This window comes from Triticum aestivum, chromosome 2B (genome assembly GCF_018294505.1).
Source record: "Triticum aestivum cultivar Chinese Spring chromosome 2B, IWGSC CS RefSeq v2.1, whole genome shotgun sequence".
In the NCBI taxonomy this organism is placed as follows: Eukaryota; Viridiplantae; Streptophyta; class Magnoliopsida; order Poales; family Poaceae; genus Triticum; species Triticum aestivum.
Genome location: NC_057798.1, coordinates 504286578 through 504311349, shown reverse-complemented (window position 1 = coordinate 504311349; position 24772 = coordinate 504286578). Strand labels below are relative to the sequence as shown.

Sequence of the window (24772 nt, the reverse complement as noted above, 5' to 3'; positions counted from 1 at the left end):
ATAATACGGAACTCTTTCATGTAGAATACTTCTTCATTTGAAGGAATCTTAAATAAGTTATTGACCGTGCCAAAATCTGGTGTCAACACGTCCATGGGGATTACCGGCGACGCCAGGGACCAGCTGGAGGTGGTCGGCGACGACGTCAACCCGGTGTGCCTCGTCAGCTGGCTCCGCAAGAAGCTCGGCCACGCCCAAATCATCAAGATGAAGGAAGTGAAGAAGCCGGAGGAGAAGAAAAAGGATGAACCCAACCCAGAGCCCGTGCACGTGTACCCGCCACCGTGCTACTGCCCGCCCAACTACTACCACCACCAGTGCCAGCAGCCGCACATGGTCGTTTGCGAGGAAGAGCCCAGCAACTGCCGGACCATGTAATTAATTGCCAGGGAACGATTTTGACAGCATGTAACTTTACACAGTTAGATGTGCACGTGTTTATTGGTTCATTGGGAGAAATAAAAAGGAGAGAGATGTCATTCGAAATCAATGCAAACGCCGGGGTTATGTGAATCTTAGTTCTCAGTCGCTTGAGAAACAGAATCGGGGATTTCAATCGCTTGCTTCGTACAAGATCAGATGTGGATTGGGGGTTCGGGCCTGTGCATGTGCAGCTTCGTATGGTGAGGACGAGGAGTCAAACATCACAACTGATAGTGAGCGTATGTCATCTACTCCCTCCGCTCCTAAATATAAGTCTTTGTGAAGATTTTACTATGAACTACGTACGATGTATATAGATGCATTTTAAGTGTGAATTCATTCATTTTGCTCCGTATGTAGTCCACCCAGTGAAATCTCTACAAAGACTTACATTTAGGAACGGAGGGAGTAGTCCATATGATGATTTTTAGATGAACCTAATCATATGATGATTTGGTGATAATACTGGTTGTATATCCGGTAAACCCGCAAATGGAAATGAACAGGCAAACATTCTATGCGAGTAAGACCCAAATATTGTTTGAGCTATGTATGCTCACAATATCTGATTAAACATATGAGATCACCATGGGATGGTTGTCTGAATAAATATTTGGACATGACCATGGAATTTTCTAATGAAAAAAGATACACAGGGTTGAGTGGCCCTCCTGCTGTCATTTTGTTTGATTTAGAGTGTGGTCATCTTCCTGTCAAGGTTCTTAGAGCATCTCCAGCCGTTGGCCCCCCAGGGGGCGCCTAAAATTGCCGCCTGGGGGCGAGCTGGCGAAAAAAACGGCCTGGGGGCGAGTTGCCTCCCAGTTGCCGGCCCCAGGGCCGCCCCCGGGCGCGTCTAATTTAAAAAAAAACGTTCGGCGAAGTTCGGTAAAACACGGCTAAATTTCGGCAAAGTTTAGCATATATTAAATGTTCGCGACGCGTTTACATAGCAAATATAACTAAAGAAAGAAATCGCTAAACGCGGAGTAGTCGCCGTCGTCGCCGCCGTTGTCGTTGTCGGCCTTCTCCTCCTTGACGTGGCTGTCCCTGCTGCACCCCTGCCTGGCGTCGCCATGGCGGACAGGTGCCGCCGGCGGCGGCACGTCTCCTCCTTCTTCGCGGCCCCGGTGGCGCTGCTCGAAGCGCCACAGTGCGGCGACCTGGCGCTCCCTCTCCATGATGAGGAAGTCCTTGCGCGCCCATTTCAGGGCTGCATCATTGTCGAGCTCCACCTCACCGGGCTCCATCTTCACGGCGGGGAGCCCCGACTCCGTTTTCACCGGCGCGAGCCCGGGCTCCGTCTTCGGCTTGATGAAGCACGGAGGAGCCAACGAGGGGGCGCGCCGGCCGCCTTCGTTGATGACGATGCCGGTGCTGCAAGTGCGTCGACCGAGCGGCGTCTCCGCCGTAGGCTCGGCCTTGACGCCGAGCAGCGCTGGAGAGCCGGAGGAGTGGGAAGAAGATCGCGATGAGGTGGAGGAAGACGATGAAGAGACGAACCTCCTGGGCAGCCATTGCCCGGCGCTTCGGCGGCGGGCCGGGGCCGGGGTCGCCGGGGGAGGGTATGCCAGTGGCGGCTCATTGCCGCCCTCAAGGTGCGCCAGCACACCGTCGAGCGTGCAGCCGGGGACGCCCCACCACATGCGGCGGCCCTCACTGTTCTTCATGCCGCCCACCACCGGCGCCCCGTTGGTGGACGCCAGCCTCTGCTCCTGACGGCGCTCGAAGTATGCCGCCCATGCCGAGTGGTTGTCAGCGACGTACTAGGGGAGGGCGCGCTGCTCATCGGTGAGGGAGGCATGCGCGAGCTCGACCTCGTCGGCGAAGTAGGCGGTCCGTGCCGCGGCATCGGGCAACGGCGGAACGGGCACTCCCCCGTTGCTGAGCCGCCACCCGACGGCCCGTCGCGCATGTCCGGCGGCGTCGGGATGTTAGCCTCGAACAGGAGCCACGACTCCTGTTCGCGGAGCAAGCGGCGGCCAAAGCCGTTGGCCGCCTCCTCGTCGCTGTTGAAGCGTTCGGCCATTGGGGGCTGTCGGAGTGAGGGCGGGCTCGGAGGCGGCGCACGGGAGAGGGAGGGCTCGGTGGCGGCGGTGCACGACAGAGGGAGAGGGAGAGGGCTCGACGGCTACAAACTCATCCATTGCGCCCTCTCCCTCTCCCTCTCATAACTCCAAAGTTCATGAAACCGTGCCTACAAACTACCATTTTACGATTTTGTCCCGAAAACTATCATTTTTTGCTAATATGTGACTAAAAACTACCATGTGTATAAATCAACCAATTCATCCATTTTAAACGCGTTTATGATAGACCTGGCCCACATGTAAGTGCTGCTCGCCGACGCAGGGAGTGCGGAGGAGCTGCTGCTCGCCGACATAGGGGGTGCACGGCGGAGATGCTGCTGCTCGCCGATGCAGGGTATGCGCGGAGGAGCTGCTGCTCGCCGGTGCAGGGGGTGCGCGGCAGAGCTGCTGCTTCTCACCGGCGCGGGGGGGTGTGCCTGCTGCTCGCCGGCGCAGGGGGTGCACGGCGGAGCTGCAGCTGCTTGCCGGCACGGGGGGGTGGGGAGGCTGCTGCTCACCGGCGCAGGGGTGCACGACGGAGCTGCTGCTTCTCGCCAGCCGGGGGGGGGGGGGGGGTTGAGCTGCCCGTGCTCGCCGGCACAGTGCGAGGCGGATCTGCTGCTGCTCGACGGTGCAGGGGAAGGAGCGGGGCGTTGACTTACGATGCCATGTCAGCACTTACATGCGGGCCAAGCCTATCATAAACGCGTTTAAAATGGATGAATCGGCTGATTTACACAAATGGTAGTTTCTAGTCGCAGATTAGCAAAAAAATGATAGTTTTCGGGACAAAATCGTAAAGTGATAATTTATAGGCACTGTTCAATAAATTGTGGTAGTTTTTTATTAAATACTCAGAAATTCAGAACAACAGAAGTGCAAGACTGTTAGCATTAGATTGTTTCCATCTCCACAATTCCCAACTGTAAACAAAAAGATTAGCCACCTGCTGCGGAGATCGAGCACGGCAACCAACGGGTCTATTTTCTATAAGAAAATGTAGAACTTCTTCTGTCCTACCCCCATTTGTGCACGTTCTATTTTCTTATAGCAAACATCATCTAGTCATCAGATAGAAAGGCTTCAACGCAAGCAATACACATATTTAAGCTCTAAGGTCTTTGCCTTTTCTCCTAAGTGTTGGCAAAATCACCATTGCACACGTAGTATCTATCATATCGAGATATTCATCGTGTAATTCCTCCGTCTGAAAATACTTGTCAGAAAAATGCATGTGCCTAGACATATTTTAGCTCTAGATACACCCATTTTATCCATTTCCACGACAAGTAATTCCGGATGAAGGGAGTACCAGTTAAGAGTTTAACGTCAAGTTTTTTAATTGGACAAGCTAGCATTCACCCGACTGATGGAGCTGTGTGTCTCGACCGCATCAACATCCATCGTATCCGTTTTTGATCAGACGGCTCAAACGGTTGATTCTAGCACTCCATCGGTCGTCATTTTACCGCTGTTGCAGCTTTGTCAGAGTCTACGACCACCTGTTCGACCCCGGTGAGCTGCGCAGCACCTTTCCTCTCTTCCTCTCATCATCACCATAGACCTCGCCCCTCTCGGAATCAAGCTTGGTCGAGCGCCATTGCCGCCGTGGAATGGGTCTGACGGCCTTAACCGTCGAGTCCCAGCTGCGCCCCGTGCTTCGTGCATGCCCGGATGGCCTGATGCATACCGGCATGATGGCCCGATGCCCTCATGTATGCTCCTCCGACGAGTCGTTGTGCACTCCATTGCAATGGCGATGTTGCAAACGACGGCGGTGAACAATGACAGTTGCAAGAAGGGCGGCTCGAGCTCACATGATTTTTGCTTTGCACAAGGGCCTTGTTGCAAGTGCAACAAGCTCTTTTTGCGGGGTCGCAAAGCTTTTTTGCAACATTGATCTTGTTGCACGATGCTTCTGCAACAAGGATCTTGTTGCAATCAGCGCATGTGCAGGATTGGATTAGACAGCTTGTGACACTAGCCGATCTTTTAAAAATTTCAGCCGGCTGACGCGTAGCATTGCCCCTTTTTTAATTAGGGAATCCATGTATGAGGCGATATTATCATGTGGAGATATTTGAGCATGAAGGAGTATGATGCAACGACCAAAGAGGCCCCTGTGTCATTCCTGGTGGGTGACCCAGGCGCAACGCAAAATCTATACTTGTTCCGCTGCTACGACATGGCCTTGCATTCGGTGGTGGCCGATGGCATCGCTGCGTCAGGGGTGGCTCTTGGGTATCGACCTGTCGAGCAGTGCGGACGTGCGATAGTATCCAGTCGACAGATCATGGCTGCATGACAAGTTTCAGGGCGCAAGGCAGAGTGGTCGACAGCTCCCCGGCAGGTTCCCTTGCGCATGGCTTGCCTTGATCTGAAGCAATGCTTCTATGGTCTACCCTCATATGTGCTTTTCGTTCGGTCTTAGCCCTGAGTAGGAGGAGGCTTTTGTCCTTTTCCTCTGTGAAAAATGAGTCTTATTTGCGTGGACCATCTTCGACAATCCAGGGTCGAAGGCACATGAGCATTTGCTGGATTTGCAAGGACGCTAAGCCCGTCAAGCAATACCTATGCCGCTTAGGAAATATCTAGAAATTATATATTGGCCATGCACATTCTAGAATTAACATTGGACATGGTTCAGGGCAAATGGTAGAGAAATCTAGAAATAAGATATTTATATGGAGGGAAGTTCTCTACCATTGGAAGAACAGATAGCTACTATTTATACCAGAACAAGAGGTGGTTATTCAGCAACTGGCTGTCGGATTTTCTCCTGTCTGTAGTGCTTCGGAAGTAACTCTGGGGTAGCGCTGCTGCATACTTTTTCAATTCCCGACAATCAAACCAACCGATCCACTGAGCTTTGGAAACCACATCTTGAGAGCACTCTCTTCCTAAAGATATCCATGCAGAAAAATCATTCGATGAATTTTCTAGTTAACATATAATCTATGAGTCTTTTCTTCTAGTTACTAGTACTAACATTATTCAATCCATGCATGAGAGCTAGTTCAATAGGCCCCTCGGTGAAATCACCTACTTTACTTCTCATACGTAATTCATTGCACATAGATCTTCTATTTATTAGGAATTCGTTTGATGACCGTCTGATTCTAATTCGCTTCCATCCTTTAGCCATGTCTTTTGAACAATGCCCTCCACATGTCTTTAGAAATGTGTTGTAGTGTTTGGATGGTTGCTATTTGGCAAAAGTCAAATGGTGTTGTAATCCTATAAGTTAGGGTATCACCCTGATGTAAGTAAGCTAAGAAGAGAAGCAAGTAAGAGACAAACAAGAGAAGTGGTATGAGATACCATGAGTATGAGATCTTGAAGATCGCAACGAGAGTGCAACATAGTAGTGATAGGTAGCCAATATGTTGAATTTTCCCACGTGCGAGCATGATATCCCTAGTTTGTAAAGGTCTTCGAGAGTGGGGGTACTAGAGCCAGCACGTCACGGGATCCCACGGTTGATCTCCGAGTTGAGGGGAGTCACCTGATTTTCAACATGGGATTTAGCTCCTCATTAGAGAGGGTTGATTTATGTGAATCCCGTGGATGACATCACACACGGGTGACCTTAACCAGGTATGGGCGATGAGTTTTCTATCACACATGGTTGGATTTAGGCATATCTTTTTCTACTGTGTTATGATGTTGTCGTCACATATTGTTTCTTATTAAATTGAGGGGGTTTAATAATACTGACATGCATGCTAGTGCATATTTCTAAAACAAAATTATATATCATTGACGATTGATGAGCAGTGTTATTCATATGTAAAAGTTTTACCTACTTTTTACGCACACAACACTCATGAAGCGGATGGTTACCAAAGATCACGGGGTGGTTGCAATTTAAAAATCAGATACTCCGTACAGTTTGCGTAGGAATAGCATTACCCATCATTGATTGAACCGATTAGTTGAACGTGAGCTCCCCTCAGCCGGCGACCTCGGTCGTCGGTGGTGAGGGGGCCATCGGATTCACGTGTGTGGATCATTTTACTCTTGTAGTATAGGTTTTTAGGATGTTCATCGTCTTGGCTTCGGCGGGGACGATGATGACGCTCAATAAAAGTTCTTCGGATCCATCCCTGACGAGGCCATCGGTCCTATGGTTGGGGATGAATTTGAAAACCAGTATGTTCAAGTAAGGATAGCGTGGCGGCGGCGACATCCTCATGGTGGATCTGTGTCCTCAGGCTCCACCGTTGCAACGGTGCTTGCTCCAATGTCGGTGCGGAGCTTGGGAGGTAGTCCAAGAGCGGATGCAGATTGTGATCTGCATCGACAACATCTGAAAAACGGAACGTGTGCTGGGTTTGTGGTTCGTGGATGGCAGGTATGGTTTCCTCCTTCGGCCTCTTAGTCGTGATGGGTGCACGATCTGGAGTTTGATGGCGTGTCCAGGGTGTTGCCCAGTGGCGGAGACAGAGGGGACCAGCTGGGGCCCTGGCCCCCCTAACATCAAGGATTTGTAGTTAATTTACTGATGAACAGTGCAAAATTCATGGTTATTTGCTGCTAAAAGCATGTCTTTATATGATTTGGCCCTCTCTAACCTGCCTCAACATCCTTCGGCCCCTTTAATACAAATTTTCTGGCTTCGCCAATGGTGTTGCCTCGGTCTGATTCGTTCAACGGCAATGGATTCACTTTTGGTGAGCCACCTCAGAGGTCCGCAAAGCTGCGTATTAGCGATGGAGCCGCATCGAGCTCGGATGAAGAGGTGATCCGTCATTTTATTCTTTTCTTCGGTGGCTGCTATGGTGGTGCCAGAGGCGGGTGATGGGCGTTGGTGTCAAGCTCAGAGATGTTCTGCTATCTTTTCAGTTTTGTCATGTCGGTCTTTACGTGACTTGTATTTTGATCTTTATAATATAAATAAGACACGTATTACCATAAAAAGCAAAGTTGAACGTGAGCTATATATTGTATTTTGTCTTTTCATTCTGTTAACTACCCGATGGACTGACTCGGTCTACGCCGGTATGTCCGCAGGGGCGACTTCGAAGAATAGTGCAACGTGGCCAATCATTGTCTAATGCCACTGTCATCGGAGGACTCGACCGAGAACTTGTGACGAGGACGCGTTTACATGCATGGCTACTTGCTCAGTTGGTGGGCAGTTTTTTACTCACTCGGAGCTCAACTGCTGCCACCGCTCCTGCTGCTGCTGCTACGAATCTGCGTTGGATCGGTCCTCTGGTTCTCTGCTCCCACGCCCACGCCCACTGCTTGGTTGTGCAGTATATAAGGACAGGGGCTGTATCTATCCCCTTCACAAAATCATCACAAGCCACTTCGTCTAGACACCCACGCCAACTGCGGAAGATCGATCAGTGTCAGAGTAATAGGCCATGGGTAGGCTCACCCGAGTCCCTAGATTTATCAAGACTTTGGGTCAGCTCCGCCTAGCTGAGCCCCAAGCTGAAACTCCGCCCTCAGGGGCCGGCTGGCTCAGCGGCCGGCTGCCAGAGGACGGGTGACCCAAGACTACAGCGCTCCGAGTGGCCGGCTCCTGGCGGCCGCCTTCCAGAGAGGGCGGCAACGGGCAGGCGGTCACCCCACGACTACAGGGCGGCCGAGCTCCCATCGAGAGTACAAGTCAAAGCATGGCTACAGTGAGGAACGACGCCTCACACATTCGAGACAGGCGTGGCTACAGTGCTCCGTACAGACGGAGATCTCCGCACGACGGAGCACTGTGTCGTATCTATCCTGACGTCGCTCCGGGCAGGCGGAGCCCTGTTCCCCACGACGTCCTGTCGGTACGGCCTGCCAGAGGCGGGCCTATCGGGCAGTGACCCTAGGGAAGACGGCGGAAGCTCAACCAGGCGGATTAGAGAGTGGCCGGCCCCCAGCAGGCGGCCGTCCCTCGTCCCGAGACGAGCATGCCATTAAGCTGATAAGACCAGGTGTGGCTACAGTGTCCTCCCACCAGGCGGCGGGACTGTAGCCACGCTACGATGACCAAGCCCCCGTCACCAACAACACGGCTACAGTGAACAGCCACCAACCAGTCGGCGGGCCCCAGCGGTCGGCGGAGAAGCCGGAGGCTGAAGACACTGACAGCCGGGCCCAGCAGCCGGCCAGATTACCCTTGTACCCCTGGGGGGTAGGCCTATATAAACCCCCAGGCCACCCATGCAAAGGGTTCCAACCCATTAGAACTAGCCACCCCCTGGAGCAGGAAGAGAGCTAGCCTTGCCTCTTTCTGCCTCTAGCATACGACTCGAGGAGCACCATTGTATCACTTGTGCCTTAGTGATCATGCGGAGACCCCGCAGAGCAGGACTGGAGGTGTTATCTCCTAGGAGAGCCCCGAACCTGGGTAAAGTACGCCAGCGTTCGTGTCTACGCCTTATCCCGCTTTCAGGCACCGGCGACGTTGTACTCGCTCCCACCATGATAAACCATCCATTGGCATATGTCGCACCCAACCCCCGATATTTGGCGCCCACCATGGGGCGAGGTGCACCGTCTCCCGGAGATCTGCTCTGGACGGGAACCCTATTCCTTCCTGGCGAGCGAAGCCAGCCCAGCACGCCCGACGGCGTCAGCCTCGACGCGCTGCATGGTGCGGAGATCGCCTTGCGCGGCGAGTTGCCTCGCTGACCTCGTCGGCGAGATTAACCTCTTCGACGAGCCGGCCTCCGACGCGGGCACAAGCTGCCCTGAGAGCCGCCTCGTCAGCCTCCTCGACCAGCTCCATGTCGCCAGCGAGCCTGCTGTGGACCTGGAGTCCGTCGGCTCGACCGATCTGATGATCGTCGACTCCGACACGGCGTCGCTCGACGCGTTTCCCACCAACGTGGTAGTCTACGACGAGCCGCCTCCTCGCGAGTTCAGCGGCAGGAGCACCGTCACGAAGGTGCTCGTCATCAACAGCGAGGAGCACTCGGACAGGCGTGCTCAAGATCCCCTCGAGGTCACCCTGCGCGGCCTCACGGCGCCCATTCCCGAGGGCGCGGATGCTGAGGTGCTGGAGGCACGCCGCCTCCAGCTTATCGAGAGTGCTGGCTGCCTGGCCAGCATGCGCCGGCTGTCGGACGCCTATCGGCGCGAGATGGACCGGGCCGTAGGCGGCACGCCGGCCCCTGATGGGCCCAGACGCCTCGGCACAGTTCGGCAGCGTGGCGCGACCATCGTCACCATGTTCGGGGCGGAGCGCCCCATCTACGCCACGCCTGCTGAGAACATCCAGGCCGCCCATGCGGTAACGGATGAGCTGAACAAGTACGACGGCGACGAACTCCGCCACATGACGGAGCGAGTCCAACAGCTCCTGGACACGGCTGCCGCACAGCACGAGGCCGCCTGCCGCGCTGAAGACCCAGCTGGACGAAACAACGAGCCGCCCCCACGCCGAGATCATGGGGCGACCTCCCGGACGCCGACTGGTGGTGCCCGCGGAGGAAAGGGCAATGAGCCGGCTGCTAGCCGCAGTCGAACACGCATCTCCATCGAACGGGACGAGGAAGGCCGCCCTCGTGCAGTAGAGCAGCGAGGCGACCTGCCGCCTCCCCCGCCTCATGGAGCGAGATACCCCACTCCGCCTCCTGTCACGCACCCAACACTCGGCGACCGCCTTGGCCACCGATAGGGAGTCGGAGAGAATGATGCTCGCCACCGGATCGATCGTCTCAACTGATCCCTGGCGCTTGAAGAAGAAGATGCGCTGGGCCCTCCCTGCTTCGGCCCCCGTATCCGCGATGAGCCATTCCCCAAGGGGTTCACCCTCCCACGAGACACGCCCAAATACACCGGCTCCGTGAAGCCGGAGGACTGGCTGGTCGACTACTCCACATCCGTCAGCATAGCAAACGGCAACAAGCGCGTTGCCGTGAAGTACGTCCCGCTCATGCTTCAAGGCACTGCCCGGACGTGGCTCAACAGCCTGAAGCCTCGCAACATCAACAGCTGGGTTGATTTCACCGAGGTCTTCATCCGCAACTTCACCAGCACTTACAAGCGGGCCCCCAAGCCCCGATAGCTCTCCTTATGCGTCCAAGGGCCCACGGAGTCAACTCGCGACTACCTCACACGCTGGACTGAGCTGCGCAATTCCTGCGAAGGCGTGCACGAGGTGCAGGCAATCGAGTACTTTACTGCCGGGTGCCGAGAGGGCACCCTCCTCAAGCATCGACTCCTCTACGACGAGCCCGAGACCCTCGATGAGCTGCTGGTCATCGCCGACAAGCACGCCACGGCCGACTCCTCCATGAAGGCGGAAATCCTGGTTGACGCGTCCGGCAAGGTGGCACCTCAGGCACCTCGGACTCCGTCTGGTGACACCAGTCGGTGACAGCAACTAGGTGATAACAAGCGAAAGGCCACCCAGCCGGCTTCCACAAGCCGGCAGGTGGCGACGGTCAAGGATCAGCAGCTAGAAGGGAAGCCAGCCCCCAAGCGGCAGAAGGGCGGCAAGTCCAATTGGTTGCCCGCCTTCTCTTACGAGCAAACCTTAGATGCACCCTGCAAATTCCATAGCGGCGCGAAGCCCTCCAACCACACCACTCGGAAGTGTCACTGGCTCACCAGAATTGCCAAGGGAGATGGACTCCTGCCTCCTCCGCCTGCCGGACCGCCACCTCCTCAGCCCCAGCAGTCAGCGGCCCGACCAGTCGGCGCCTTACAAGACGAGTACCCGGAGGAACACAGAGCTTATGTTGTGTTCACCAGCATGGCCGATGACAGACGCAGCAGACGGAGACAACAACAAGAAGTGCAAGCAGCGGCCTCCAACACTCTAGAGTTCATGCATTGGTCCGAGAAGCCTATCAGTTGGAGCAGGGCCGACCACCCGGAAGTGATGCCTTCCCCTGGTTCGTACGCCCTGGTCCTAGAAGCGACCCTTACAATGGAGAGGCGAGCAGCCTGTTTCTCCAGAGTCTTGATAGATGGCGGCAGCAACATCAACATCCTGTACCGCGATACAATGGAGAAGTTGGGAATCAAGCAGAAGTAGCTCGTCCCCAGTCGGACTGTATTCCATGGCATAGTCCCTGGCCTTTCCTGCTCACCAATCGGCAAGACCCAGATTGATGTCCTCTTCGGAGACAAGAATCACTTTTATCGAGAGCCAGTTTGGTTTGAAGTGGTGGACCTTCAGAGCCCCTACCATGCACTGCTAGGCCGGCCTGCTCTGGCCAAATTCAAGGCAGTCCCCCACTATGCCTACCTCAAGATGAAGATGCCGAGTACCAAGGGGATCCTGACAATGGCCAGAGACTACAAGAAGTCGATCGCTTGCGCAGCAGATAGCAGCCGGCTAGCCGAGTCCCTTGTGATTGCAGCCGAGAAGCGGCTCCTAGACCGAGTGGTGGCGTTGGCAGGCAAGAAGCCGGAAATGTCACCCACACCCCAGGAGTCGGAAGCTGAGGGCTCATTCAAGCCTGCCAAGGAAACGAAGAAAATACCCTTGGACCCGGAGAGGCACGTTGTCATAGGCACAGGCCTTGACAGCAAATAGGAAGGCGAGCTCGTCGATTTCCTCCATGAGAATCGGGACATCTTCGCATGGTCCCCCAAGGACATGCCGGGTGTTCCGACAGATTTCGTCGAGCACAAGCTACACATCCGACCTGACGCCAAGCCGGTCAGGCAACCCTTGCGCTGCCTGTCAGAAGAGAAGAGAAGAGTTGTTGGAGAAGAGATAGCCTGACTCCTAGCAGCTGGATTCATCATGGAAGTATTCTTCCCAGAGTGGCTGGCCAACCCAGTCCTAGTATTGAAGAAGAACAAGCAGTGGCTCATGTGCATTGACTACACCAGCCTCAACAAAGCCTGCCCCAAAGATCCCTTTGCTCTGCCAAGGATTGATCAAGTGATAGACTCCACAGCCGGATGCGAGCTGCTGAGTTTTCTGGATGCATACTCAGGTTATCACCAGATAAAGCTGAACCCGGCCGACAGGCTGAAGACCGCCTTCATCACGCCGTTCGGAGCCTTCTCCTACCTGACCATGACGTTCGGCTTAAGAAACGTCGGCGCCACGTTTCTGCATTGCATGCAAAAATGCCTCCTCAAGCAACTCGGCAGAAATGCACATGTATATGTGGATGATGTGGTGGTGAAGACGGAGAAGTGCCGCACTCTGCTAGAGGACCTCAAGGAGACCTTTGAAAACCTGCGCCGATTCCAGATTAAGCTCAACCCGGAGAAATGTGTCTTTGGAGTACCAGTCGGCCAGCTTCTTGGTTTCTTGGTCTCAGAGCGCGGCATAGAGTGCAATCATGTGAAGATCAAGGCAACTGAGATGATGAAGGTGCCCACCAGACTGCTGGACGTGCAGAAATTCATCGGCTGCCTGGCGTCAGTCAGCCGTTTCATCAGCCGGCTGGGTGAGAAGGCTCTTCCCCTGTACCAACTCATGAAGAAGACCACTTTTTCGAGTGGAACAACAAGGCGGACGAAGCATTTCTCCAACTCAAGAAGATGTTAGCAACCCCGCCTGTCCTGGCGGCTCCGACTGAGAAGGAGCCCATGCTCCTCTACGTTGCAGCCACTAGTCGGGTTGTCATCATAGTCATGGTAGTAGAGCACAAGGAGAAGGACAAAGCATTGCCGGTCCAGAGACCAGTGTATTACTTGAGCGAAGTATTGTCCGCCTCCAAGCAAAACTACCCCCACTACCAGAAGATGTGTTACGGTGTGCATTTTGCCGCCAAGAAGCTGAAGCCTTACTTTCAAGAGCACCCCATAACTGTCGTCTGCACAGCCCCGCTTGCTGAGATCATTGGAAGCCGGGATGCCTCTGGCCGAGTGGCCAAATGGGCTATTGATCTGGCCCCTTACACCATCTACTACTAGCCTTGTACCGCCATCAAATCACAAGTGTTGGCTGGCTTCCTCGTCGATTGGGCCGAGACCCAATATTTTCCGCCTGCACCAGACTCCACTCATTGGTGGATACATTTTGATGGTTCAAAAATGCGCACTGGTCTGGGAGCCGGCGTCGTCCTCACCTCTCCCAAGGGCGACAAGCTTCAATATGTACTGCAAGTCCACTTCGCCGACTCCAACAACGTAGCAGCATATGAGGCACTCATACACGGGCTCCGGCTTGCCAAGGAACTCGGCATTCGTCGGATCCTGTGCTATGGTGTCTCTGACTTGGTGGTCCAGCAGTCATCAGGCGACTGGGACGCCAAGGATGCAAACATGGTGAGCTACCGTTTCCTCGTGCAGCAACTCAGCAGATACTTTGATGGGTGCGAGTTCCTTCACTTGCCAAGGAATGACAACGAGCAAGCAGATGCCTTGGCACTGATTGGCTCCACCCGACAAGCAATACCAGCCGGCGTTGCCCTACGCCACCTTCTGAAGCTGTCTGTCAAGCCGTCTCCTGATTCAGACTCCATCTTTGTGCCGCCCCCCCCGAAGCAGTCGGATCCGACTCGGCGACCCCAGAGGCCGGCACGAGGGTTTCGACAGGCGGCCAGGAGACTGCCACAGCCGCGCTCGGCCCGGGGACTTCAGAACCCGGCCCGGGGACTTCGGAGCCCGGCCCGGGGACTTCTTCAGCATAGCAGGCGGAAGCAGCTGCCAACCCGCCGCCTCCCGGCCCAACCGCCCTCGTACAGGTTGCATCGGTCGCAGTCGAAGAAATTTCGGCACCCTCATGGGCTCAGCCGATCCTCAAGTTCTTAGTGAACAAGGAGCTGCCAACCGATGAAATCTTAGCCCGACAAGTACAGAGGCGAGCTGCAGCTTATACCATAGTCAACAAAGAGCTGGTGCAAAGAAGCGTCACAAGAGTTTATTAGCGGTGTGTGGAGTCGGACCAAGGCCAAGCAATACTTAATGATACCACCAGGGCGAGTGCGGCCACCACGCGGCTTCGAGATCACTTGTGGCCAAAGCTTTCCATCACGGGTTCTTCTGGCCGACTGCCCTGGAAGAGGCCAAAGAGCTGGTTCAGAAGTGTCAAGGGTGCCAGAGATTCCGCTCCAAGCCACACCTGCCGGCTTCTGCACTCAAGACCATCCCCATAGCCTGGCCCTTTGCTGTGTGGGGACTGGATATGGTGGGACCATTCAAGACGTCCCGCGGTGGCATGACTCACTTGCTGGTTGCGGTGGACAAGTTTACCAAGTGGATAGAGGCAAAACCAACCAAGAAGCTGAATGGGCCGACTGCTGTGACCTTCATCACCGACATCACCACGCAATACGGCATCCCACACAGCATCATCACTGACAACGGCACCAACTTCTCCAAAGGAGCCTTGGCTCGTTTCTGTGCAATGCAGGGCATCCGCTTGGACTTAGCATTCATTGCCCACCCACAGTCAAATGGCCAAGTAGAGCGTGAAAACGGCCTCATTTTGTTTGGCCTCAAGCCCCGACTGGTCGAGCCTCTGGAGCGTTCGGCCGGCTCCTGGCTCGACGAGCTGTCGGCCGTCCTCTGGAGCCTGCGCACAACTCCAAACAAGTCAATGGGCTTCACGCCCTTCTTCCTCGTCTATGGTGCCGAAGCCGTCATCCCGACGGATATTGAGTTCGATTCCCCAAGAGTCACCATGTACACCGAGGCGGATGCCAAGGAAGCACGAGAAGATGGCGTCGACTTGCTGGAGGAAGGCCGGCTGTTGGAACTCAGCAGGTCGGCCATCTACCAGCAGAGTCTGCGCCGATACTACAACAGCAAGGTGAAGCCAAGATATTTCCTGGAGGGAGACCTTGTGCTCCGGCTGATCCAGAGAACAGCCGGACAGCACAAGCTCTCGGCACCTTGGGAAGGCCCTTTGTTATCATCAGTAAGGTGTTAGGAAATGATGCCTACTATCTGATCGATGCCCAGAAGCCCAATGCGTGCAAGAGAGATGATTCAGGCAAAGAAACAGAGAGGCCGTGGAACGCAAACCTCCTCCGAAGGTTTTACAGTTGAAAGCAGAATGTATCACGCTACCTTTTGTACTATGTATAAAGACTCCAGGTCCCCCGAGAAGAGCTCGGGGACTGCCCTCTTTTATCTATATGATAAGTGTCATGCTTATGAGAATGTATAGAATATTTCTTCTGCCTGGCACCGGGTTCGACCAGTCGGCCCGGAGCCTCGCCGCCTTCTACAATATGCCGCCTCCTGCAGCCGGACAAGTAGTGTGCCGGCACCAAAAGATTCCTTTGTCAGAAGCCACAGCTCGCAGAGCGACTGCATGGCGGGCAAATGTTGCAAAGAGGTGCCCCACACGAAAAAACGACTAAGGAAGAAAGCGCATATAGTAGCAGGCGGCATCGCACCTAGCCGTCTCGCTGCTTGGCAGCCAGACGGGCGGCCTCCACCTTACCACCCAAAGCTCCAAATGGCTAAGTCCTAGCCCCCCTCACAAACGGCTAGAGTGCTCAAACCAGCCACGGTCCGCAGAGCGGCCACCTAGCTGGTAAAAGCAAAGCCAAAGGGGGGCGGCAAAGGAAAAAACCAAGGAGGAAAAGGAAAAAAGATTGGAGGTCGGCACAGCAAGCATAATCAATGATAAAATATTTACATTGATAAAGGGCCTCTGGCCAGCATTCAAACATAGTTTGATATACACCCCGAGGGTGGAATTGTGCGAATTTAACCAAAGTGTTTAGAGTAGCAAACAGAAAATAGATAAAATCCTAAGGAGCAGCAGAGGACTCCGGCTGGGCGGTGCCGGTTGGCGCGGCAGAAAGATCTGGCTGGCCGGTGCCAGATGGCATGGCCAAGGGCTCCGGCTGAACGCTGGAGTCGGCCGCGCCACCTGGCGCGGCAGGCGGCTCCGTCCGAGCAGAGGGATAGCCGGCAGCAGGCGGGGCGTTGGAGTGCTAGAGGACGGAGTCGGTGGCATCCGTCGAAGGAACGGGCGGCGGGTCCGCCCCAACTTGAACGCCTCCAGCAGCGGGCGGCACCTCGGTGCGTGGCTTGTTGCTTGAGGCCCAGTCAGGTTGGGGCTGACCGTCCGCCCCGACCTCCGGCATGTCGATGTTGCTCTCGTCTTCCTCCTCCTCCTCCTCTTCCTCCTCCCCGTCCTCCCCTTTGTCGCTAGAGTCAATGACTTCAGCGGAGTCTTTGCTGTCTTCTGGGTTTAGCCCAAGCCATTCGTGCGGAGCTTCACCGCCTTCCTCGACCACCTCCGGGACGAAGACGCTGGTGTCGGTAAAGTCGGCGATCGCTGCTGCCCTGCTGACGAGCTGAACTTCCACCGCTGCCAGCTCCTCCTGCGCCTCTAGTCGAAACGTGGCTAACTAGGCTAGATCTAGCCCAGGGTACCATGCCTTGACGAATTCCAAGGCCCGACGCGCTCCTGCCCGGGCTGCTGAGCCCTTCCAGGCCTCCACGCGGCCGGCCGCCACCTCCAGCCAGTCGGCAGTCTGACTTGGGGTGCGTGGAGCTGGCAAACCTGGCCAGAGGGTGGAGACCACCTGGGCTCTGATGCCCTGCAGGCGGTGTAGCAAGCAGTGAGCAGGCCAAAGTCGGGCCTAAATGCGGAGGACCTGTTCACCAAGGGTCCAGGGGGCATCGGCGGTGATCTACGCACCCTCTGCCCTTCGCTCCTCGCGCTGGGCCTCAATCATCTGGGTCGCGGCTACAGAATGGCCCAGGAAGAAGTCTGACCGGGCAGAAGAAGGAAAATGCCAAGGCTATAAGAAAGGGCTGATAACTCAAAGCAAGAAACTAAGAGAATAACGCTTACAATCGACCAAGTCTTCGATGCTGCTGAAGCAGGCCGTCACCTGGGCCTCCTTGTCGGCCAAGGCAGAGCGCTCGAGCTCAAACTCGGCAAGAAGGCTGGTCTCCGCCGTCTCCGCCTTCTGCTGGGCCACCTTGAGGGTTTCCGCCTGTTCGGCAAGTTGGGCGACCAGGCGGTCCCGCTCCTCCGCCAGCTTGCTGCACTCTGCCTCCTTGCCACGCAGGGCGGTCTTGGCTTCGCCCAGCTGCTGCTGCAGGTCGGCGTTGGCCTCTGAAGAAAGAAAGAAAAGAAGAAGGCATCAGTCAAGTGGACAAGACAGAGGAAAGAAATAACCGAGGAGATTCGGCCCGACTGCTCAGCAGTCGGCCCGAACCTCGGGGACTATAGCCCGCGGGCGCGCCAGCGCGCCCCGCGAAAAAGAAGTGGTTGACAAGGGAAAAAGACAACTGAGGAGATTCGATCTGACTGCTTAGCAGTCGGCCCGAACCTCGGGGACTACAGACCGCGGGTGCGCCAGCGCGCCCCCGTGAAGAAAAACGATAGAAACTTACACCGGCTTTTGGCTAGATGGGCCGTCTGCGCCTCCAGCTCCCGAACCTTGGAGTTGTAGGCGGTCGCGCAGAGGTTGTGATAATCCTACAGGAGAGGCATCGGATGAAATTAGCAGTCGAACAATTCCAAGATAAAGTTCCGACCCGCCTGCTCAGCAGCCGGCCCGGAACTTGGGGACTACACCCAGTGGGTGCACTTGCGCGCCCCCGTGAGAGAAGCAAAGAAGATCATTCGAAGAAAAAACCCAAAGACAACTTACCCGGATGGCGGTGCGCGACTCCAAGTAAGCCTCATTGCAGCGCTTGAGCGCCTCCGCCTCTGCCCGAAGCTTGGCCTGGACGACAAGAGACGTCTGGTTCAAGGCGCTAGTCCCGCCTCTGCATATCCACCCCACGGGCGCGGCGCTGGTCGCCTTGGTGTCGGGGGCCGACGAGCTCGTGGTACCGGTCTCCTGCGGCCGCGGTGCTGAGGACGCCTTCTCCAGATAGCGGCGCGTGGGGATGCGGACCGAAGGAACCAGGATCATCACCACCGTATTGTCGACTGGCGGCACCGGCAGCGCCACTGGCTGCTCGTCCCGCGGCTCGCTGACTGGCGGAGGCGGCGGGGGCAGGGGCGGCGGCACAAAGACGTCCGACATGGCTACGTCGTCGCCCCCCTGCTCACGGATCGGGTAGTCGCCGCCGGCTTCTCCGGCCGTCGCCTCGAAATCAGGCGGAGGCGGCGTGGTGTTCAGGGGGGCCACGAGTAGCGGCTCTTGGCGGCGGGCGGCCTCCGCGAGCCGTTCCTTCTGCGGCCTAGGCTTCCGCCTGCGCCGGTGCCCTCTCGGCAGACGCGGCGGACAAGGCCGCCTGCTTCTTGGCCAGGCGGTCAGCCTCCGCCTCATCGCATGCCTCCCGCGCATTTCGCTCTGTCGCCTCCCGGAGGTCGGCGGCCGGGTCGATGCGCCGACTGGTCGAGGAGGTCGCTGCCAACCTGAGGACCGAGCCGGCGCCCGACTTCTCGAGGGTTAGCGGGGCCCTAAAACAAGAAGACAAGTCAGAAGATTTTCACGCCAGATTGATGAAAAAAAACAAGGAGTAAGGAAATGATGCTTATGCCGACACCATAACTAGCACCTTCGGTTTCCTTTGATATTGGGTCGCCCTGGCCGTGGTCTCTTTCCACCTGGTCGCCGTGGACGGGTTCTTGGGCTTCTTTGGGGCGCTGGCGAACAGGGTCGAGCCCTGTTTCCGCTTGTGCTTGCCGCCTGGGGCGGGCGGCCTAGCAGAGGGGACGGTGCCGGTGGTGGCGGAGCTCCGGGCAGGGCGCGGCTCGTCTTCGTCTTCATCGTTGTCGGGCCAGGCCTCCACGTCGTTGCCTCCCTCGGAGCCGCCTGCTCCATCACCGCCGTTCGCTCTACCACCGCCGCCTGTCGCGTCGTCGACCAGGGCGGCCGCCCCCAAGTCGGGGTCGTCCAAGTCACTCTCCGCCCTGTCCGCCTAGAGGTTATCACCTGGCCCCAGGAGGGCGGCCGTTGCCTCGGACATATAAATCTGCAATCAAGAAGGAATCAAGTCTTGAAGGGCGGCGTCATAAAGAAAAACAAAGCAGAAGAAAGCATTTCAAAGGACAAAAAGAAGAATCTTATAGCAGGAGGCGGGTTGTGGCGAGAGTACGGCCGCTTCCCGTACCGGCACTCCTTCTCCGACATCTTGAGGTCGGAGATCTCGTGTACCATCCGCGAAACTTCAGAAGGCGGCATTCCCTTCGTGCACAGCCGGCACGGGTCACGGTGTCCACCCATCTGGAAGATCGGATGAGGGCGGCTCTAGAGCGGGAGGACCCGGCGCTCCACGAAGGCGACGAGAAGGTCGGAGGCCACGAGGCCCTCCGACTCTTGGAGCACTCGGAGTCGGCCGATGGCGGCCACCGCGTCCGCCGGCACCGTCTTCGGCTTGTACTTCCAGGAGACGCGAGCTCCGGTAGGGGGGCCGGCCTCGTAGGCCGGCAGGTTGAGGAAGTCGGCAGCAGGGTCCACATTCTCGACGTAGAAATAGGACTGCTGCCACATCTTCACCCACTGCGCCAGCTTGATGAAGGGGAAGGCATTCCGCTTCACCGACCGGCGCACGACGACGAAGCCCCCGCACTCGGCCGCCGTCTCCTTGGCGGAGATGCTGAGCTTCCCATAGAAGAATGCTCCCCACAGCTCGATTATGTTGGGCGTGAGGTGGTGAGGTTGAAGGTTATAGAAGTTCAGGAAGGTGCAGAAGAAGTCGCTCACCGGGAGGCCGAAGCCCCGCAGGAAATGCGAGCGAAAGACGACCCGCTCGCCTTCCTGTGGCGTCGGTGAGATCTCCGTCTCCGGCGGCACCCGCGCCTTGACAAAGGTCGCGCTGGGTATCCGGCGCGTGTCGCGGGGGAAGGTGATGTTATCCTCGATCACGCTCGATCCATCCCAGTCGCCCATGGCTCCGGCTGGCGGCGCGGAAAGGAGAGACGCGTCGGCGACGAGCAACGGCGGCGGTGCTACGGCAGCAGCAGCAACGGAGGCTGAGAGGAGAAGAAGAAGAGTGGGAGGGGACGCAGGAGCTTTGCCGCACCTCTTCCCCCTCCCTACTTATAGCGTCCGGGCTATGTAGCCGAGGGGGCGGGACGTGGGGTCGTGGGATTAACTGCGCCCACGTCCCCATGACCCCCCGTCTCCCGCGCACATTTACCTCATCGTGAATGGTCGTGGGAATGGCAACTGCCCCCTCCGGCATAGTGAATCCGCCCGGTTGCCGAGGCGTGGTAGTGGCGGGCCCGGCCCGGTGTCATGTCCCGTCCATAACGTGGGGTGGCGGGCTTGCCAGGCTGACGTGCGCCACGTGGCGCGTCCGTGGCGGGCGGCTGGCTAGGAAGCTTAACAGGCACGCCACCTGTTTCCCGCCTTGAAGTTCAAAATCAACCATATAGCTCCGCCTGGGCGAGGCCGGCTTGAGCAGACGGTTAGCTGCAAGACGGATCGACATTCTCCCAAAGCTCGGTGAGGGGGAAGCCGCTGAGAGTTCGCGGCCCCTCGACCATGACGCATCACCGGCTTCGGGGACTACTGTCGGAGTAATGGGCCACGGGTAGGCTCACCCGAGTCCCTAGATTTGTCAAGACTTTGGGCCAGCACCGCCTAGCTGAGCCCCAAGCCGAAACTCCACCCTCTAGGGCCGGCTGGCTCAGTGGCCGGTTGCCAGAGGGCGGGTGACCCAAGACTACGACACTCCGAGTGGCCGGCTCCTGGCGGCCGCCTTCCAGAGAGGGCGGCAACGAGCAGACGGCCACCCCACGACTACAGGGCGGCCGAGCTCCCATCGAGAGTACAAGTCAAAGCATGGCTACAGTGAGGAACGACGCCTCACACATTCAAGACAGGCGTGGCTACAGTGCTCCGTACAGACGGAGATCTCCGCACGACGGAGCACTGTGCCGTATCTACCCTAACGTTGCTCCGGGCAGGCGGAGCCCTATTCCCCATGACGGCCTATCGGTACGGCCTGCCAGAGGCGGGCCCTATCGGGCAGTGACCCCAAGGAAGACGGTGGAAGCTCAACCACGCGGATTAGAGAGTGGCCGGCCCCCAGCAGGCGGCCGTCCCTCGTCCCGAGGCGAGCACGCCATTAAGCTGATAAGACCAGGTGTGTCCACAGTGTCCTCCCACCAGGCGGCAGGACTGTAGCCATGCTAGGATGACCAAGCCCCCATCACCAACAACACGACTACAGTGAACAGCCACCAACCAGTCGGCGGGGCCCACCAGGCGGCGGGCCCCAGCGGTCGGCGGAGAAGCCGGAGGCTGAAGACACTGACAGTCGGGCCCAGCAGCCGGCCAGATTACAATTGTACCCCTGGGGGGTAGGCCTATATAAACCCCCCAGGCCACCCATGCAGAGGGTTCCACCCCATTAGAACTAGCCACCCCCTGAAGCAGGAAGAGAGCTAGCCTTGTCTCTTTCTGCCTCTAGCATACAGCTCGAGGAGCACCATTGTATCACTTGTGCCTTAGTGATCATACGGAGACCCCGCAGAGCAGGACTGGGGGTGTTATCTCCTAGGAGAGCCCCGAACCTGGGTAAAGTACGCCGCCGTTCGTGTCTATGCCTTATCCCGCTTCCAGGCACCGGCAACGTTCTACTCGCTCCCACCATGATAAGCCATCCATTGGCATATGTCGCACCCAACCCCCGACAATCAGTAGCTACCCAAACCAATTTCGATTCTAGCCTCGCTTCAACGCGAACATTTTCTGAGTTTCTGTTTCTTATTGATAGGGAACATCGGCCGAACCTGCAGCACGCAGAATGAAGGTGAGGAACCTATTCAGTTTCTGCTGCCATTCTTATGTTGATTTGTTTAGCACCTAGCTCAATTTCGAGAAATTTATACATTACTCTGAAGCTGGAGCATACGACTGATCCATGTTTTTCTCTTTGTTGTTGCAGAAAAAGATTGTTATCCAGTTGGGCATGTCGTGCGACAAGAGCCGGTCCAAAGCACTGACGCTGGCTGCCAGAGCAGCCAGGGTGACGTCCATGGGGATAACCGGAGACGCCAGGGATCAGCTGGAGGTGGTCGGCGACGGCGTCGACCCGGTGTGCCTTGTCTACTGCCTCCGCAAGAAGCTCGGCCACGCCCAAATCATCAAGGTGGAGGAAGTGAAGAAGCCAGAGGAGAAGAAGGATGAGCCGAAGCCTGCCGTGCCCGAGCCCGTGCACCCGCCGCCGTACTTCTTCTACCCGCCCAGCTCCTACTACCCCCACCAGTACCCGCTGTACTTCTGAACATGTAACTGTCAGAGAGCGATTTTTAAGTACTCTAAGGCCCTCCACTATGTATCTGGTGCCAAAATTCTGACAAGTGTGCCACATATACATCGATGCCAGATGAAATGCTTTTGGCACTCATCTCACAACATAGACAATTTGGCACCGGCGAAAGACTGGCCCACATCTAGCAGAATAATTGATTCAAGTACTAGTCAGTACTAGTCTCCCTCTCACAGGGAACCCATAGTCTGCATGCAAGATATTGATTTTTTATTGCCTCGCTGAATTTGGCACCGGAGCAGCTACTTGCTTCGGTTCCCACAATTTTTCTTAAAGCATCAGCTGAGCAATGGAGGGCACCGATGCCAAATGAATCAAAAGTGAATATGGTACCGCTTTTGGCCTACATAGTGGAAGGCCTAATTTTGTCAGCAACTACAAATATACAGACGCGTGTTTATTAATTCATTGAAGGAAATGAAAAAAAAACAAGAGAAACTCTATCTATTTACGAATTCGCTCAGACCAGATCAAGAACGAGTGGGATACGGTGGACATGATCTTCGACGACTTGAGGACTTGGGTCACGGCGGGATCATTTGGAGGACAACGTGTATCCGAATAGTAGAGTAGCATGAGGAGTGAAGTGGAGGCTTGGTTAGGGTCGGATGTGACTCTTAACCTCTTGTACATATTTTCTCTCTTCTATAAAGTTAAGGTACGTTTTTGGCGTATCTTCGGATTTTTTTTCCAGTTTGAAATCTAGAAAACAGCACGATAGATAGATAGACAGTACGTTACCCGCAAGAAAAGGTAGGACGTCACACCATGATACCCTCAGCCCCACATTGTGACGAATGTCATCTAATCATATGATCGGGGTGATAATTCGAGTCAATCCATACAAATAACCACGGTCCTGTAAGAACTGAATAAGATCTGCACTACTATTTTTTTTAAACGAGGCAAAAGATTTACCATTTTCATTGATTAAGCAGTAGAGAGTTGCTCGATTAATTAACGGAAACACAGACGAAAACCGTCACACTACGCTCATCGAAAGGGCACACCGGCCGACCTGGCACCCACAAGACCACACACATCGTCGAGGACAGGACACCATCGAGGTTTCCTGCAATGTCATCGTCATCACCTCTCCCCGAGCAGGCGACTCCGACTTCGCCGCCGCCGACCCGTCAAGACCCCTCCGAACGAACGACACCCGAGGACCTCATCGGCTAGAGCCAAACAGTCGGCCGAGACGTCGAAGACCTGTAGCTCCGATTTTGTTGATGCGCTTCACGGGAGAAAGTTGCAAGCCTTGCACCGACCTAGTCCATCGCAACCTCTGGAGAGCACCGTCCGTTGAATCCGCCCGCATGGAGTCATCATTGCCGCAGGGGCCCCGCCATGCACAGATCTGGTTTCTTTGTCACAGCGAGAAACAAACATAGGCACACCCATTGGCGCACTAGACCGCCGACATCAGAAGGACCAGCCGCGACCGAGCTCCATGCATCACCATCGTCGTTACCACACAAGTCGCAACGCCAACACCTCGCATCACCGGTTGGGCACTAGCCAAACCTTGATGTCGTGCACGTCCAGCCCATGGAAAGCGCGAAGGGGAACAAGTCATCAAGACGACGTCCCTAAGGGGGGAAGCAACGCGGAAATGATGCCTTCGCCCGACCATGCGACATGGCCGTAGGCTATCACCCGAAGACGAACCCCGAAGGTGGACAAGGCCAGAGAGCTCCACGACGACTCTTCAGGAATGAGAAACGACGCCCACGGGCGTCACGTCGTCGGTGTCGGCAGAAGCCATGCAGGCTATCACCCGGAGCACTAGTCTCCACACCCCCACGCAACCAGCCACCAGCAGGGAGCCTGCAGCTGATCCGCAAATCTGTTGAACCGCACACATCCGACGCCGTGGCGGTGCCACCACCATGCTGGAGCCATCCACCTCGTCGTCGAAAGACGCCGATGAGCCGAACCCGGCCAAGACGACCAGATCCGGCGACCCCCAACTGCAGCATCCTCGCAGAGGCCACCCAAGGCCGACAGAAGCTGGCCACCGACGGAGGAGTCACCAAAGGCCGGAAAGGGAGGGGCCCACCCCGCCCCGACGCGCCGACAGGAGCACCGGACCGCAGCCCAGGAGCCCAACGACGCTGTCACGACGGCTGCCACCCGTTGGAGATGTAGCCTTGAAGATCCCAGCCACCGTAGCCGCCGCGGCGTGCCGCTGAAGAGGGGAGAGCCTCCCTTCACCG

General features: G+C 56.3%; 1 protein-coding gene across 1 annotated transcript; it reads left to right on the top strand.

Moving 5' to 3' along the window:
* Positions 1-22028: 22028 nt before the first annotated feature.
* Positions 22029-22508, top strand: LOC123039270 (heavy metal-associated isoprenylated plant protein 47-like). The gene is made up of 2 exons (XM_044462502.1): positions 22029-22034; positions 22170-22508. The coding sequence occupies exons 1-2, from the start codon at positions 22029-22031 to the stop codon at positions 22506-22508; spliced, it is 345 nt and encodes a 114-aa protein (XP_044318437.1).
* The last annotated feature ends 2264 nt before the right edge of the window (positions 22509-24772 follow it).